This window comes from Accipiter gentilis, chromosome 9 (assembly GCF_929443795.1).
Source record: "Accipiter gentilis chromosome 9, bAccGen1.1, whole genome shotgun sequence".
Taxonomy (NCBI): Eukaryota; Metazoa; Chordata; class Aves; order Accipitriformes; family Accipitridae; genus Astur; species Astur gentilis.
The window spans coordinates 29,268,193-29,282,824 of NC_064888.1; the positions used below are offsets into that span (position 1 = coordinate 29,268,193).

The following is a 14,632-nucleotide window of genomic DNA, read 5'->3' on the forward strand; positions in this document are numbered from 1 at the left end:
CCCCCCCCCCGGCTCCGGCTAGAAAGGCCCCGGGGAGCCCTTCCCTGCTGTGGCTCTCGCTCGCTGAGGGGCGGGGCTAATGCAAATGAGGTGGCCAAGGTAGCGGGTGCGGCTTTCAGCCGCTTGCCGGCGAGGTGACCTCACATGAGATGGCGGCCGGGAGGGGGGCCGGCTTCACTTGCCAGCACGCAAGATGGCCTCGGGCCGGAGCGGGGTGGGGTCGAGAGGCCGCCAGGCGCGCATGTGCGGGCTTGCGGTTCGGCGGCGGAACGGCGGGGGCAGCACCGGTAACGGACGCAGGTAGGAGGCGCTGAGGGGATGGCTGTGGGGAGGGGTACGGCGCGGTGCCTCCCCCACCCCGATGCCGGCCTGGGTTTGCCTCCCCGCCTGCAGCGGACCCGCCCGGGTGGGGTGGGGGAGACACCCCCCCCCCCCTCAATGCAGTGGGGCAGTCCGGGTGGGGTGGAGAATCCCCCCTCCCGCCCCGTGCGGGGTGGGGGAGGGTTCTCCCCCTTCCTGCATTGGTAGAGCTCTGGGGTGTGCCTTCCCCCGTTACTCTGGACGCTCCCACGTGGGTGCGGGGGGTGCCCTTCCTCCTTGCTGCTGTCAGTGCCCGCGGGCAGGAGCTTCGGTCCGTCTGTGCCCCGCTTTGGAGCCGGTCGGGGCCTGGCTCCCACCCCCTCGCAGGGTCCGGGAAGGAGAGGTGGCCCTGGCATTGCCCCACCCTACCTGGAAGTGTGGGGCGAGGCTCTGGCCATCGTGTCCCCGTCACACCTTCCCCTCACCTGACAACCTCAAATGGGCCCTCCACCTCCGTGAAGCCTGAAACGATGGCCGTGCCCCTGCCCAGCCGCCACTTCCTCTCGCAGGGCTGCTAGGCCTCCCCTCAGCACAGGGGGTCGGGGGGCTGGATGGCTCTGGGGTGATGGCAGCAGCACCACTGCTTGGGCTCGTCCTCTGGGTGGCCAAAGAAGCAGTGTCCCTGTCTCTGGCCTCGCTTTGCAGGCATTGCCTGGCTCCATGCGTTCCTTTCCCTCGTGCAGGGCGTCGGCTACTGTAGTTGTGACCTAGTGCTGTGTTTTTCAGGCCTAAATGCCATGGAGATCTCTGGTGGCCTCAGCAGCTGGGCTTGTATCAGCCCTTCAGTTAGTGGTGCGTGGCTGGTGGCCAAGGTCAGGGTGTTAGGGGGGTGACTGCGGCTGTGAAAGGTTTACACAGGTGAAAGGCCTCACTGACTTAAAGATGGAGACAGTGCAGCCGACACTCCCAGTTGCTGCTGCTTGGGCAGTGTTAAAAAGTGCCTCTCACCTTGTGTTTCCTATTGAGTCTTGACAGGAACAGGCTCTATCTGTGTAGTAATCCCCTGTTATAGCTTCTGTGATTCCACTTTTGGGAGTTGTTTTCAGTAAGGGTTTCATATTTACTTCCAAACCTGTAATGTGAGGCCAGAGTTACGTGGCAATGGTTCCCGTACCAGTGCTCTGAAGTCCACTACAGGATTAGAACTTACATTGACAGTAACATTATGGGGAACCAGTTTTTAACACATCTAACACACTTTCCTTACACTGTAAAACAATGAATTGTGTAGAAAAGGGATGCCATGTGCTGTTGAGTTAAATGCCTTACCAGGTTCCAAGACTATGAGATCTACCTGGTTACCTCTATTAACAAACCTTGTAATCTCATTAGGGAATGAGATCTGATTTAACGAGATTGCTCTGCTGGAACACAGTTCCACAGAAACTACCAGCTGGTTCAAGATGTTAATTGTCATCTGTGTGGCAGTTCTGTTTACGTGTGTAAACTCTGCAGGATTGACGGCAGCACCTGATGGAAGCATACGATTGCCCGTAATAAGAAGGGTGTTACCAAATGTCTGATGATATGAAGGCATCTGTGATTGTTGAATTAGTAAACAGTACTGGGAAACACCCTCGTAGTCTCTTCGAAGTGGCACGTTTCCTTGCCTGACCCAGGTGGTATCAGGTTTTCAAAGGCTTCATTGCTTTACTGTTCAGATACCAGGCTGCTGGGTTGGGGAGTTGGTTAATGTTTCGCATAGGACTGTGTTTAGTGTTGAGACTCTCTGTTAGCAAGTGGATTGTCTGAGGAAAGATGGTGTTAGGACTTCAGAAGTAGTACAATGGAGCAACTAAGAGTCTTGGAGATATCCACCTCTCAGAGGGTGCATGTGATCAAAGTTTGGTCAGAGGAGCCTAAATTTTGTGGAGTGTGTGACTGGATAGAAGCTTTCCTGGGATAGGAATAGGATTTTGAGACTTTTTTTTAAGTGGAGGCCCTTTCAGTATAGTTAAGTTAGTGAAATAGCTCCACAGAGGGATTTTCCTTCTTACTGAACAGAGTCCTGCCAGAATCTAAGTAGCTCCATAGGGTGAGGACCCACTGAGGCATCTGTGCTTTGGAGGCCTCCTGGGGGTACCATGTGTGGGGTGGGAAGGAGTGTGCAGAAGCTGGTCTGTGCTCACAAAACAGACTTGTCACTGACAGATAAGCCTGACCAGAAGACAACATCTGTGACCGTTTCCTCTGGCTGAGAATGTCACTTACAGGGTCTGGGAGGAATTGGCATGCCCAACACCAGGTGCTGTGCTGGGACGGGTCACAGGGCAGCAGCTCTTTCACAGGCGCAGCTCCAGCCTGGCCTCCCTGTGGATGGGGCTGGACTGCCAGCAGCCCAGTCCTGTCTAGATATGGCGAATGTCTAGAAATAGGGTTGCCTTTTGAGTGTCTCATCCAGCTGGTGGATTTATTGGGTAGCGGATGCAGAGACACCAGGCTGGTATATTTGCCTGGCCCTCTGCTTTAGCTAATAAGCCACCCAGAATCCAGAATATGCAGCAGAGGCAGTGTAGTGATGGCTAGAGCAAGCACAGACATATCCTGAAGTATGATTTGGGATATTCCAGCCTGCATTACCCACATAGTGGAGAATGAATGGGAGAGTCATCCTGTTACTGCGGTCAGGTCTGTAGATGACTATTTCAGGCTCCTGAGTGGCAACTTCAGCATATAGGACTCATCTGGTCCTGCTTAAAAGACTGGCTTGGGCCAAGTTTCACATATAAGGCTCTGCTGCCAACTCAGTACAACTGACTTCAGCTGTGGAAGGCTGGTGTTCAGCCTTGTTGTAAGGCCACAGGGTTGCTGAATCGCCATGGGACACAATGACTTGTGAATCCAGCTGTGAGCTGGCTAGGAAGTTAGAGCAGATGTGCGAGGCCCAAACTGTGGTGTGTTTCCAGCTGCTGTACGCTAGCACTCTCAAACAAAAGCAATGCTTTCCTGGTAGCCAGTAATCAAACATCCTTCTCAAAAAGATAAGATCTGTAAACGTCACTGGCAGGAGTGATGCCAGATGTCAGATGCAGAGGTGGAAGCTTCTGAAATAAAGGCTAGTTGCTTTCTAATTTATGAGCTTGTTGCTTTATGACTGTGCGTTAGAAGTTCAGCATGAATGAATGATAGCTATTCCCTCCTGCAGCTCCTTTTCCCATTACTACTTAGAGTCTAATGTTGAAAAGTTTTGACATACTCCATGAGTAATTCTCCATCCTAAGGAAAAGGTTATGAAAATACCAGTGTGGCAAGCTTAAATAATGCAGTACTTTGGATGTAGAAGCAAAATCTACTTTTTACAGACACTTATGATTTGTTTCTTTTCATCTGCACATTTGCAGATGGGGAGGGAAAAAATATATATAAAAATACCTAACAACTATCCTAACAAAGTGAAATCACTTACAAATGTCAGCTGGCTGGGGAGGTTGCACATCTGTGAGGGAGTGACGAGGGAGAAGAAGGAGAGGAAGTGGAACGTCACCTTCTTTAAACAGTGCTGTAGCATATTAACTGACAAAATGAGGTGTCTCTGGAAACTTCAGCAGCTGTGGTTTGTGCAACATGTGCTTAGTGAAGCATCATTTGGATGGGTACACATGTAAAGCACAGTGCTAAGGTCCAAGCCTAGAGTGGGCTTTGCTTTCAAACAGGCTTTGTATAGCAAAGTCAAGTCCAGGTTAAGAATTGCCCTAGTGTGTCAGACTGTTGGTCTGTGTCGCCCCATATTCTGCCCCGCAGTGGCAGCAGGAGATGTTATTTAGGGGTAGAGCACGTGAGCCTGGCCACTGTCAGCAGCCTTTCTACTTGTCCACCCCCAGCTTGCATAGCCTTTGGATTAGGGATGCTAGAGGGGATTTCCCTGCCTGTTTCTTTTAGTAGCTGTTTCTGTACAGCCGTTTTCCATGAATTTCTCTAATCCTTTGAACCTGCTGCCCACATTGGCAACCTCCTTTGGCAGAAAGTGTCAGGTGTTTGCTATGTGCCAGGTAAAGAAATATTTTCATGTGCTTTAAACCAATTTCCTGCTAGTTACAGTGAGCACTCCTGATTCTTGTGTCCTGGCACACAGCAGTTTCACCTTCACCTTATCCACTGTGCATGGGACTGTAAACCTTGATCATGTTCCCCTTCAGCCTTTCCTGTCTGCCTGAAGAGTCCCAGCTGTTTACTCTTTCCTCAGCAGGCAGCTGTCTCAGTCCCTTGATTGCTTTAGTTGCCCTTCTTTGATCTCCCTCATCTCTGTGTCTCAGGAAGTTTGTTGTGAGGTTAGATGTGCATGCAGTGGTCAAGGTCTGGATACACTGGTGTTTCATACAGTGCAAAATGATGCTGTCTGCTTGTTCTCCATCCCATTCATGAGGGTGCCCAGCACACTGGTGGCTTCATCTGCCCTTGAGCCAGTCTTCCACAGAAGGCTCTTGGTGAGAGACGGAGGACTCATCCCTGCGTGGGTCAGTTGGCTTAGCTCTCCCTTCTTCTTAACCTTTATCTTTACACATCACAAATTCTTGATTCCTTTTCAATTCATGACCATACAAAATGCAATTTCCCCTTGAGGCTCGTCTGTCTTTAATTACACCTATAAAAGTTCATTGTCTGGCTGAATTCCCCTCCAAGCAGTGTCTTCCTTTTATCTGGCTGTGGGTTTTGGCATGGCAGGGATGCAGAACGGTGGCTCAGCTCCACAAGGACTCTGCAGTTGGATCCAGTTGAGGTCTAGCGCTTTGGCTGGGAGTGGAGCTGATGTGCAGTTTCAATCTAGTGATGTAATTGATTGGAACAAACGCTGTTCCTGCTCTTTCTGAACTAGTTATGAGGAATTCCTTGGGCTAGGCGGAGCGGATGGTTATTTTTGCTTTTCTAATCTTGCCTAGAAGTGGTCAGACTCATGGCTTCTGGGAAACGCTGAATGGGACTGGCATTTCATCAGGTTTCATACCCAGCCGTTTATTCTTCCCCTTGATCTTCTGCTTGGACTTGCTGCAGCTGATGTTGCAAGCCCAAGAAGGCTGGCTTGGTGCGTAGTTTCCTGTTTCTGATGTGCTCCTTCTTATCCTGCATTGTGAAGTTCCCACAACGTGCCTGAGTTGGGTGAGTGCGGACCCTGGAGGGCTGAAACAGGAGTGACTTCCAGCCCTTTATCTTGCTTTTGACAGTGTTAAGATAGCGACCTTCTCACCCATCATGCATATGCTGTCAACAGGGCTTCTTATGATGGCACAGGCTGGAGAAGCAGACTTACACTGATTTCAGAACCCTTAACATCTCACCAGAAACACAAGTGCCTCTGAAGAGGTGCCTTGTGTTTTGCCTCTGGACTGTAGCAACTTGAGCATGGTCCCACCTCCTGGCTGTGAGCTCCAGTCAGTGCTGGTGATAGGAGCCCTCCCCTCACACCTCAGCCCTTTGTGAACAAACAGCAACTTGTTCTGGCATAAGGCTGCTGTTTCCACTTATTTTATTTCCATATATATTGCCATGCAGCCAAAGCGCATCTTTATTTCAGACACTGATCCTAAAATTCAGGCCACTCTAAGAAGAGTGGGACAGCTGCTAAGCAACTTCTGGTTGCCTTTATCACATGATGGCAGCACGTCTGCTGCATGCCATCGTGTTCTGGTCATGTCGCTTCATGTCATAAAGCAGCAACACTGCTTGCCATAAATAACTCCTGTCTGAGCCAGCCCAGGTGCAGTCAGCTGTGACTGCCTGAGGAAAGCAGTGTGTGTGTGTGAGATTACATCACAGCTGTTGTCATTTTTATTTGGCTAAAAATTTACACTGGTACCTAAAAATGTCAGTGACTACATGTGTTTTCTGAAGGCTGCTTTGTTATTTGCAGCTATCTAGCTTGATTCCTCGTGTGACCTTGCCTTTAAAGAGCTGGAAAGAGCTAATCGGCTACTTGCTGGATAACAAAGAACATTACAGGGTAAAGGACAGGGCAGCCTGCTCACGAGGAGACAGTTGTACCCCGGGAGCCCGCAGCCTGGCCTCAGCTTAATGAAACAGCTTTAGTGCAGCAGACAGCTTTAGTCTCTTAAATCCGCTCCAATCCACTTTTGAACAGTTCCTCAAAGCAATATGAATTCTGATCTCTGCAGACAAAGATTTACCAATTAATTTGATTCAACTTTTAGTTCATTTAAGAAATTGAACCTGGTTTCTTTTTTTCTTCCCCCCTGCCCTTCTCCTACAGGAGCAACAATGGATTGGCCCCAAGAAAAATATAGCAGGTGTTGGGAGAAGACATCCCACTTGAAATGGAGGTGATCGAGGGAGCTGAACGCTGACTGCACCAACATGGGGTTGCGACTGTTGGCTTGTCTTTTTCATTTGCCCACCGCAGTGATCTACGGGTCCCTGTCTCTGTTTGTTTCCATTTTGCACAACGTATTCCTCCTGTACTACGTGGACACCTTTGTCTCTGTTTACAAGATTGATAAACTGTCCTTTTGGATAGGAGAGGTTAGTCTTTTCCATAGGCTTCTGCCCTCTTAAGTAAGAAATTCTGAAACCAAGACTGCTCTTTGCTAGAACTGTGAAGAACGTTAGCTGTAATAGCAGTGCTCCCCTTTGGAGAGGGAGCAAGGGAGCCTTCTGAGTGCTAACTTGGGCTTTTCAGTTTTTCCCACTTCTATAAAGATAGAACAAGCTGGGATAGAAAACCCAAAGACTTTAAGACTGCCTTTCTGCTGGGGACATCAGGGTGTTTCACAAGCAGGCAAAACTGGCCTTGCTGTGTTAATCTGGCGGTTGCCCTGGACAGGGGAATTGTACAGTGGTGATGGGGCAGGGAAGGTGCGCTGGATGGTTCCTGCTGGTTGTTCACCACACCAGCTCAGGGCTGCTTGCTTCAATAACAGAACTGTGTCTTTGCAGGAGGTGTCCTTTGGTTTGTTTCACTGTACTGTTTTCTTTCCTAGACAGTGTTTCTGATCTGGAACAGCCTCAATGACCCTCTGTTTGGCTGGCTGAGTGACCGAGTGTTTCTTAGCACACAGCAGTAAGTTAAGTTCAACTTCCAGCAGAGTCTGGGAAGTTGTTTAGTCTCTGTGGGAGATGATGTGAAATTAGCAGCTTTAAAATGATGGTGTGGGAATGGTTTCTGGGACATGGAACTCTTAAATACCTCGTTTTCTTGGCATCTTAGAAGTTCAGTGCTCTTTGCATGTTATTTTAGTACCTGGCTGTACAGAAGAAGTCACACACCTATCGGGTAGATGTGACCCTAACCCTTAACAATCACAAGTGGTACAGAACCTAAAATACAGGCATCTAAAATATCAAGCTCCTGCTATATGAACAAGCCTCTTAGTGGGGTGTTGGAGAATGTCTGTACATGGTTTGGGACACACAAGGAGGAAAAGGACAATTATTTCCACCTGGAATGCCTCTGACCAAACTCCCTGGATCATGGATCACTGTTGGCCATTAGCATTTCTCATGTGTTTATATCAGGCTTTTAATGAAAATTGTGGTGTGGCTTCCTGCAACTAGTAAAAACTTCAAGTGCTCATTGAAACAATTTATATGGTGCAAAGCACAGATAGTGCAGTGCTATCAGGAAGAGACTTGCTCTGGAGGAAAAAAAAAATCCCTTTCCTTCATGCTTTTTGGCTGCCTTAAACCTGTATTTTCAGTGATTAGCTGAGAAGGTATCTGATGTGAGTGCTTGTTACATAAGCAAAAGCTGTATTTGTGTCTATGCCACTTACACAACTTCCTTGGGGAGGGAGAATACATGGTCATGCAGGGTTTTGTCCAGGTGTCTAAAGTTTTTGTCTTCTGTTGCAGGCCAGGAGCAGAGATTTCCTCCCCAGAAGTAGTTCTGAAGAGACTCAGAGCGCTAAGCCACAATGGCCCCCTCTTTGCCATCTCTTTCCTGGCTTTCTGGGTTGCCTGGGCTCATCCTGGTTTGCAGTTCCTTCTTTGCCTTTGCATGTATGACAGCTTTCTCACCATGGTCGACCTCCATCACAACGCCTTGCTCGCAGATCTGGCTGTTTCAGCAAAAGACAGGACTAGCCTCAACTTCTACTGCTCCCTCTTCAGTGCCATAGGCTCCCTCTCTGTCTTCATGTCCTATGCAGTGTGGAACAAAGAGGACTTCTTTTCCTTTCGCATATTTTGCGTCGTGCTGGCCCTCTGCTCCATCGTTGGTTTTACTCTGTCCACACAGCTGCTCCGCCAGCGGTTTGAGGCTGATGGGAAAGCAAAATGGGACCAAGAATCAACCCTAAAAGAGTAAGTGTCACCAATTCTGCAGCAGGGATGAAGGCCTGGCATAGATCTGTAGCATTCTGTTATGCACTGCAGCAAACTAAATGTGTGGAAAGATCCAAGACAAGGCAAACTTTTGTTAATCATCTATGGTTCTTGTCTGTTGATACAGTTTTCAGAATCACCTCTGTTACACTGGCTCCTAAGGCCCTCTGAAAATAGGACAAAACTATCTCGTGACACCCCTGGCCCAAACTGGAGGCAGAGCCCTGACCTGCTGTATGGCCATCCAGTGTTTGGAACATGACATGAGTTAATATCTAGAGCACCCAGTGAGGCCTGTGAGTGGCAAAATGTCAGAAGCAGCTTATCATGAAAGCATTCCTGCTTGAGCATGAGACCACCTTGCTGCCCATTTCCGATGGAGTTGGACAAGCGAATGTCTCTTACCCTTTTGCTTGCTTTAGCTACCTGATAGTGGCTGGGCTGTTGGTAGGCCACGATGCAGCTGGTTTTCCCTGTTCAGCTCCCTTGCTTTTCCTTGGGCTGTCTCACTTGTCATCCCTTGTTATGAGCTGCCAGCGTTATGCTGTAGTAATGTAGCAGATCTTGATGAGATCTGCCAGGTGAGCTAACCACAGGGATCTGGAAGAGGAGTGTATGCTTAGTAGAATGGCTAGTAGGAGGAGAATGCTTTTATGGACAGAAATCTGAAACAAAGGTTCTTCGGGAGACCTGTTGCTTGTGGTTCTTGCTAGCATTAAGCAAATGTTGTAGACTACTGTTTTGATTTGGTCTAGGGAGAGGGATGGTTGCTATAGGAGATGTGGCTCTGCATCTACACAGGGAGAGCTGGGGGCTCTCCCCTGCTTGGTGTGAGGGATTTACAGTTGTTTGGTTTTTTTCCTTCTGTCCCTTTAGGCTGTACATTGAGAAACTCTCTGTCCCCCAGGAGAAAAGGATCACCCTGGCAGAGTATCTCCAGCAGCTCTCCCGGCATCGCAACTTCCTTTGGTTTGTCTGCATGAACCTTGTCCAGGTAGGTGCGGCAGTGGCATGTTATGATTCAGAGGATGAACGCTGGCTCTGGCTGTTTGAGGTGGTGATTCAGCAGCATGAGTTCGCCAAGAGGGGTAGAGGTGTTTCCAGCACCCACTTGCTCTTGGAGCCTCCTGCACATGCTGGCTGATTTGGCAGCTGGTAGCCACTCTCCCTGCCTGTGACCCAGGGATACTTCCTGAACAAGCTGTGGGGTGCTCCTTCTTCTCTCCACAGTGTAGGCTGGATTATGGGGGCTGGCTGCGTGCTGTGCAGCCCATCTGGGGTGCAGAAGCACAAGGCCTGGCTCATGTTGGGGATGAGTTCAGGAGTGCAGTTTGCTGGTGTGTCTGTCAGCACAGTCTCTTTCTCCCTTCTGCTTTTCTGAGGCTCACATCACTGTTCTCACCGTCCAGCTGGATCTTGCCATTTCTGTTCTTCATCCTCTTCAGTGATTACTACCAAATGCTGGCAGCCTGCCCAGCTTTGTGTGCTGCAATCACAGCTCCTGTCTCCCTGGGGATCCCTTGGTTCCCCTCAGGCAGGCTCTTGATGCTGGTCTGCATATTTGTGTTCAAGCCTCAATGCTGCCTTTATCCTTGTCCTCCTGAGAGCTGCCTCCTCCCTTCTGATGTGCCACTGCCTCCCCCAAACCCTTGTCACTGCTGTCACCTCCTTGCTGTGCCTGCCCCAGCAGTGCTGTGTGCTGAGCAAGTGCCCTGCAAGCCATACCTCAGCAGCAGGGAAGTGGTACTGACCCCAGGCACCCAGTGGGCATGGCTGGTGGCATTGCAGCTTTGCAGTCTCAGCCTACAGTGTTGTAAAACCCACAGCTGAGCTCTTGCTCTGCTGAAGTACTCCAGGCCTATCCTGCATGATCCCTTAGCACAGGGCTCCTAGGGTAACAGAGGCCAAAGGGCTGATTGCTTTTTCTGTTCTCTCTTACTGCTGCTCTTGCTGACCAGCTTGTGTGCATGCTGCCTTCACAGGTTTTTCACTGCCACTTTAACAGCAACTTCTTCCCTCTGTTCCTGGAGCACCTGCTGTCAGACCAGATCTCTGTCTCTACTGGATCCTTCCTGCTTGGTGAGTCTCAGGTGGGACTGGAGGGAGCAGCTAGATTAGGACCTGGCTTGAGTCTGGATTCACTCTTCCCAAACTCCATCTGGGGAGAGGTGTGCTCACATGCTGGTCTCCGGGCTGTAAGATTCACACATACACACACTCCACATGCTTCCCTGGGACCTCTGAGTCGTCCTTCCTGGGCACAGAAGTACCTTGGAGCCTTTTCTAGTGATGACAAGCCCAATGTGCTGGACTCTGGCCTAGACTTCACAGAGGTATTGCTCTGAGCATTAGTGGCTGCAGATAGTGTCCCTAAGATGCAGCAGGGAACACAGCCCTGAATTTAATCCCTTTCTCTCTGTGACATATGGGCCATTTCTAGGCTGCCACAGATATGTGGGCAGTGGTCCTAGAGTTATCTTGGGAGGGTTCTGTGTGGGCCAGGTCTGGTCATGCTGTCCTGTCCCTCTCATTTCTGCTCCAGGGCTGAGTCCCAGCCCCTGCTTGACACTTGGCAAGTCTTTTCTTCTTTTCCTGCCCATGAGGTTGATGGAAGAAGGCCTCCCTCTGTAGGAAGTGTGTGTGCTGTGCCACAAAGCCACCGAGTAAATCTGCTGCAGCCTTCTGTATGCATGTGGGGGCTATTCTGTACTGTGTCCTACAACCCTGCTGGTGCTAGCCAGCCTTGTTCTCTCTCAGTATTGGTCCTGAGGGCATGGTAGATACTGAAACTCCCTCAAGCTATTGTGCCTCTGTCTCTGCTCAGGTGTTTCCTACATTGCCCCCCATCTCAACAACCTCTACTTCCTGTCCCTCTGCCGCCGCTGTGGAGTTTATGCTGTTGTGCGAGGACTCTTCTTCCTGAAGCTGGCTCTCAGCATTGTCATGCTCCTGGCGGGACCTGATCAGGTGTATCTGCTCTGCATCTTCATTGCCAGGTAGGTGGGCAGCACTTGCTTCCTCTACCACATGGGAAGGGAAATGACTTGTCTCTGTTTTATGGAGAGGAGTGGGAGACAGGGAACAGTAGCCAGGGTCCCACAGAAGTCATGTGGCTCCCAGCTCTGACAGCACCTGAGCATGGGATGGGTCACTGCAGAATCTGCTGGCTGTGTCTGCAGCAGAGTGAGGGAGGCAGCGATGTTCAGGAGGATGCAGATCTGGCAGAGCTAGTGGCAGCCTGCAGAAGCCTCACCCAGCTGCTGAGCTGAGCTTCTCTCCTCCTCTGCAGCCTGCCTGGGGTGATAGCCCTCAGTGTGTGCTGCAGCTGCCTGTTGGCCACTGGCCCAGCATGTCCTGTCCCCAGGCCTGTCTGTGTAGCAGGTCAGGACTGATCCAAAGCGTTGCTGTAGGGTACACAAGGCTTACTGCTAGCAGTGTTCCCCTCCTGTAACCAGGGCTTCTGAAATTCTTACTTTAAGTGCGGGGGAACCTTTCTCACCCTCTCTCTATTTTCTCTGATCTCTCACCTACTCCCGTCGTTTCTTGATGCCCCTATTCAGTGCTTTGCCTGTTGTTCTGCAGCAACCGGGTGTTCACAGAAGGGACCTGTAAGTTGCTCAACCTGGTGGTGACTGACTTGGTGGATGAGGATCTAGTCCTGAACCGTAGGAAGCAGGCAGCCTCAGCGCTTCTCTTTGGGATGGTGGCTCTGGTCACCAAGCCAGGCCAGACCTTCGCCCCCCTTATTGGCACCTGGCTGCTCTGTGCATACACAGGTAAGGATGCTCCTGGGGAAAGCAGCAGGGCAGGAGAGGGCAGACCTCTTAATTCAGTGTCCTCCACTGTGTCCTCTGCCCTGGGTGGGTGCAGAGGGTTCTTCTAGTTGCTAAGCTGTGCCTGGTCTCTGCATCTCCAAGGCTAGTCACTCAGAAAGAATGGGCAAGGGTCCATCCCCACTGTCCCGTCTCACAAATGATTCTCTGACACCAGGCTACGACATCTTCCAGCGCAACCCCTTGAGCAACGTGGTGAGTGCCCAGCCGAAGCTGGAGTCTGCCGCAGCTTTGGAGCCAACTCTTCGCCAGGGCTGCTTTTACCTCCTCGTCTTCGTACCCATCACGTGCGCAGTGCTGCAGCTCCTCAGCTGGTCGCAGTTCAGCTTGCATGGGAAGCGTCTGCAGATGGTGAAAGCTCAGCGCCAAAGCCTGACGCAGGGCCAAGCACCAGAGGTCAAAATGATCTAGGGGTGCCTGAGCCCCTGGGGTGTTGCTGGTTCCATGCTAGTGCAGGACTGCAGGCTAAGTACAGGAATGGTGGGCTGAGAAACCCTGATGTTTACTGTGAAATGCTGTAATGCCAATGTTTACTCATTCCAGGAGGTGGTCGCTGGGGAAGGCAGAGACGTTCAGCATGTGAGGGGCCTGGGATAGAAGGCTTGGCCACAGGAGCAAGAACATTTTATCCTAGCCTGTCCTAAGGAGCAGAGGGCTGACCATGCCATGGGGAAGGTGCTGGGTTGCAGTGTGTGCTAGACAGACACATCCCCAGTGCAGTCCTCTGCCCTGGGGAACTGCAGCCTCTGGCTGAGCAGGAGGGGACCACACAGGGACTCCTTCCTTGTCAGAGCCCTGCAGCTTTGGGGAGTGGAGTGGGAGGCTCCTGAGGGACCAAGTGACTGAGGGGGCAATTGCAGGACAGCAGGAGCAGAGATGAGAGGACCCTGAAGGCCTTTCCCAGTAGTTGGTACACCTCCCACATACAGTGCTGCGGTTCTTGGACCAAATCTGCTCTTTGGCATTTCTTATTCCCAGGACAATACCCCGCACAGCCAGGGTCTGCCAGCTCTGCTTGTTTTATGGTGAGGCTCCCTCCTCTGTGGCCTTGCAGTGGGAGTTGTTGCTGGGCTGGGAAAGGTGCTGAGCTTGAACTGGGCTCAGAGCCTTGAGCTGAAACATCTCATCTGGCATCCTGTTGCCTGTGTTTATCCCTTCTCTCCCCTCCACAGCCCCTTGCAGTCAGCACTGTCACACAGCTGTGCCATGAGCCCTCTCCCATGCTGGCTGGGGCTGTGGGGCTGAGGTTGGGGAACCAACCCCTAAGGGAGCTGGTGGAAGTGCCTGCAGTCCCCGGTGACCCAGTGAGGCAGCCTGGCGCCTTCCCCTCTTGCAGGGGGAGAGCACAGCCTGGAGGAGATACCAGGTCTTGCTTTTGTGCCTTTGATTCCTCTTAGGAGCCTGTCTGACACCATGCTGGGCAGTCACAGGGTTGAGATTTTACCTTTGTGGGGAGACAGACACCTCAGTTCCTCTACACTTGAAATGGTGCCCCAGAGTTTGATCATCTCATCTGGCTGCTGAGCCATGGAGCCAAGGAGGAGAGCAGGTGGTTTGGTCTCCCTGGTTCTGGCTAGGAGCAGACAGGGCAGGTAGTCACCAAATGGATCCCTGAGGTGAGGGAGTGTCTTAATCTCTGCGATGTGTCTGGGGCAGGCAGAAGAGATGTGCCAAGCATAGCTCTGCCTCTGCATGCCTGTGGGAGGAGGAGGGGGGTGCAGGCAGCATTTGAAGGCTGCTATATGCTTAGGGCTGTGCTGATCTTTTTAGTGCCAGGGTTCCTCCGGGGTCTCAGCCCACAAACCTGCCATCTTGCCTCAGGACATGGCTGCCTTCTGTCTTGGACCAAGACGTTCCTGCCACAAGGGTTCTGTAGCTCTTGATGGTTCAATCATAAGTTATTTGCGCAACTTCTAACCAAGTTTGAGAATGATTCTTCATTTCATAAATTAAAGATTGATTTTTTTTCTGTATTGCTCAGTGATTTTTATTTTTTTTCCTAGCAGGTGGACCTAACCTGGCTGGGTTCATATGGTACTGCAGGGGGACAACTGTGGTTATATGGGAGAAAATGGGACTGCTTTTCTCCAGCAAAACTGGGTGCTGGGGCTCACCCCTGTTTCTGCAGGGGGCAGACAGAGTTGGTGGGCTGGAGTTATCACCTGCCT

The 14,632-nt window shown here is 51.0% G+C and overlaps 1 protein-coding gene across 5 annotated transcripts; it reads left to right on the forward strand.

The window, feature by feature from the left end:
* Positions 1-223: 223 nt before the first annotated feature.
* Positions 224-14,437, forward strand: MFSD13A (major facilitator superfamily domain containing 13A). 5 transcript variants are annotated; one of them, XM_049810645.1, is made up of 10 exons: positions 272-300; positions 5,238-5,454; positions 6,563-6,831; positions 7,290-7,369; positions 8,161-8,610; positions 9,508-9,625; positions 10,614-10,710; positions 11,456-11,627; positions 12,214-12,407; positions 12,622-14,437. In XM_049810645.1, the coding sequence occupies exons 3-10, from the start codon at positions 6,667-6,669 to the stop codon at positions 12,873-12,875; spliced, it is 1,530 nt and encodes a 509-aa protein (XP_049666602.1). In that variant the 5' UTR covers positions 272-300; positions 5,238-5,454; positions 6,563-6,666; the 3' UTR covers positions 12,876-14,437. The 5 variants fall into 5 exon arrangements, with proteins under 5 accessions (XP_049666601.1, XP_049666602.1, XP_049666603.1 ...); XM_049810646.1 differs by having other exon boundaries at positions 285-300; positions 5,241-5,454; XM_049810647.1 differs by lacking the exon at positions 272-300 and having other exon boundaries at positions 5,244-5,293; positions 5,432-5,454.
* The last annotated feature ends 195 nt before the right edge of the window (positions 14,438-14,632 follow it).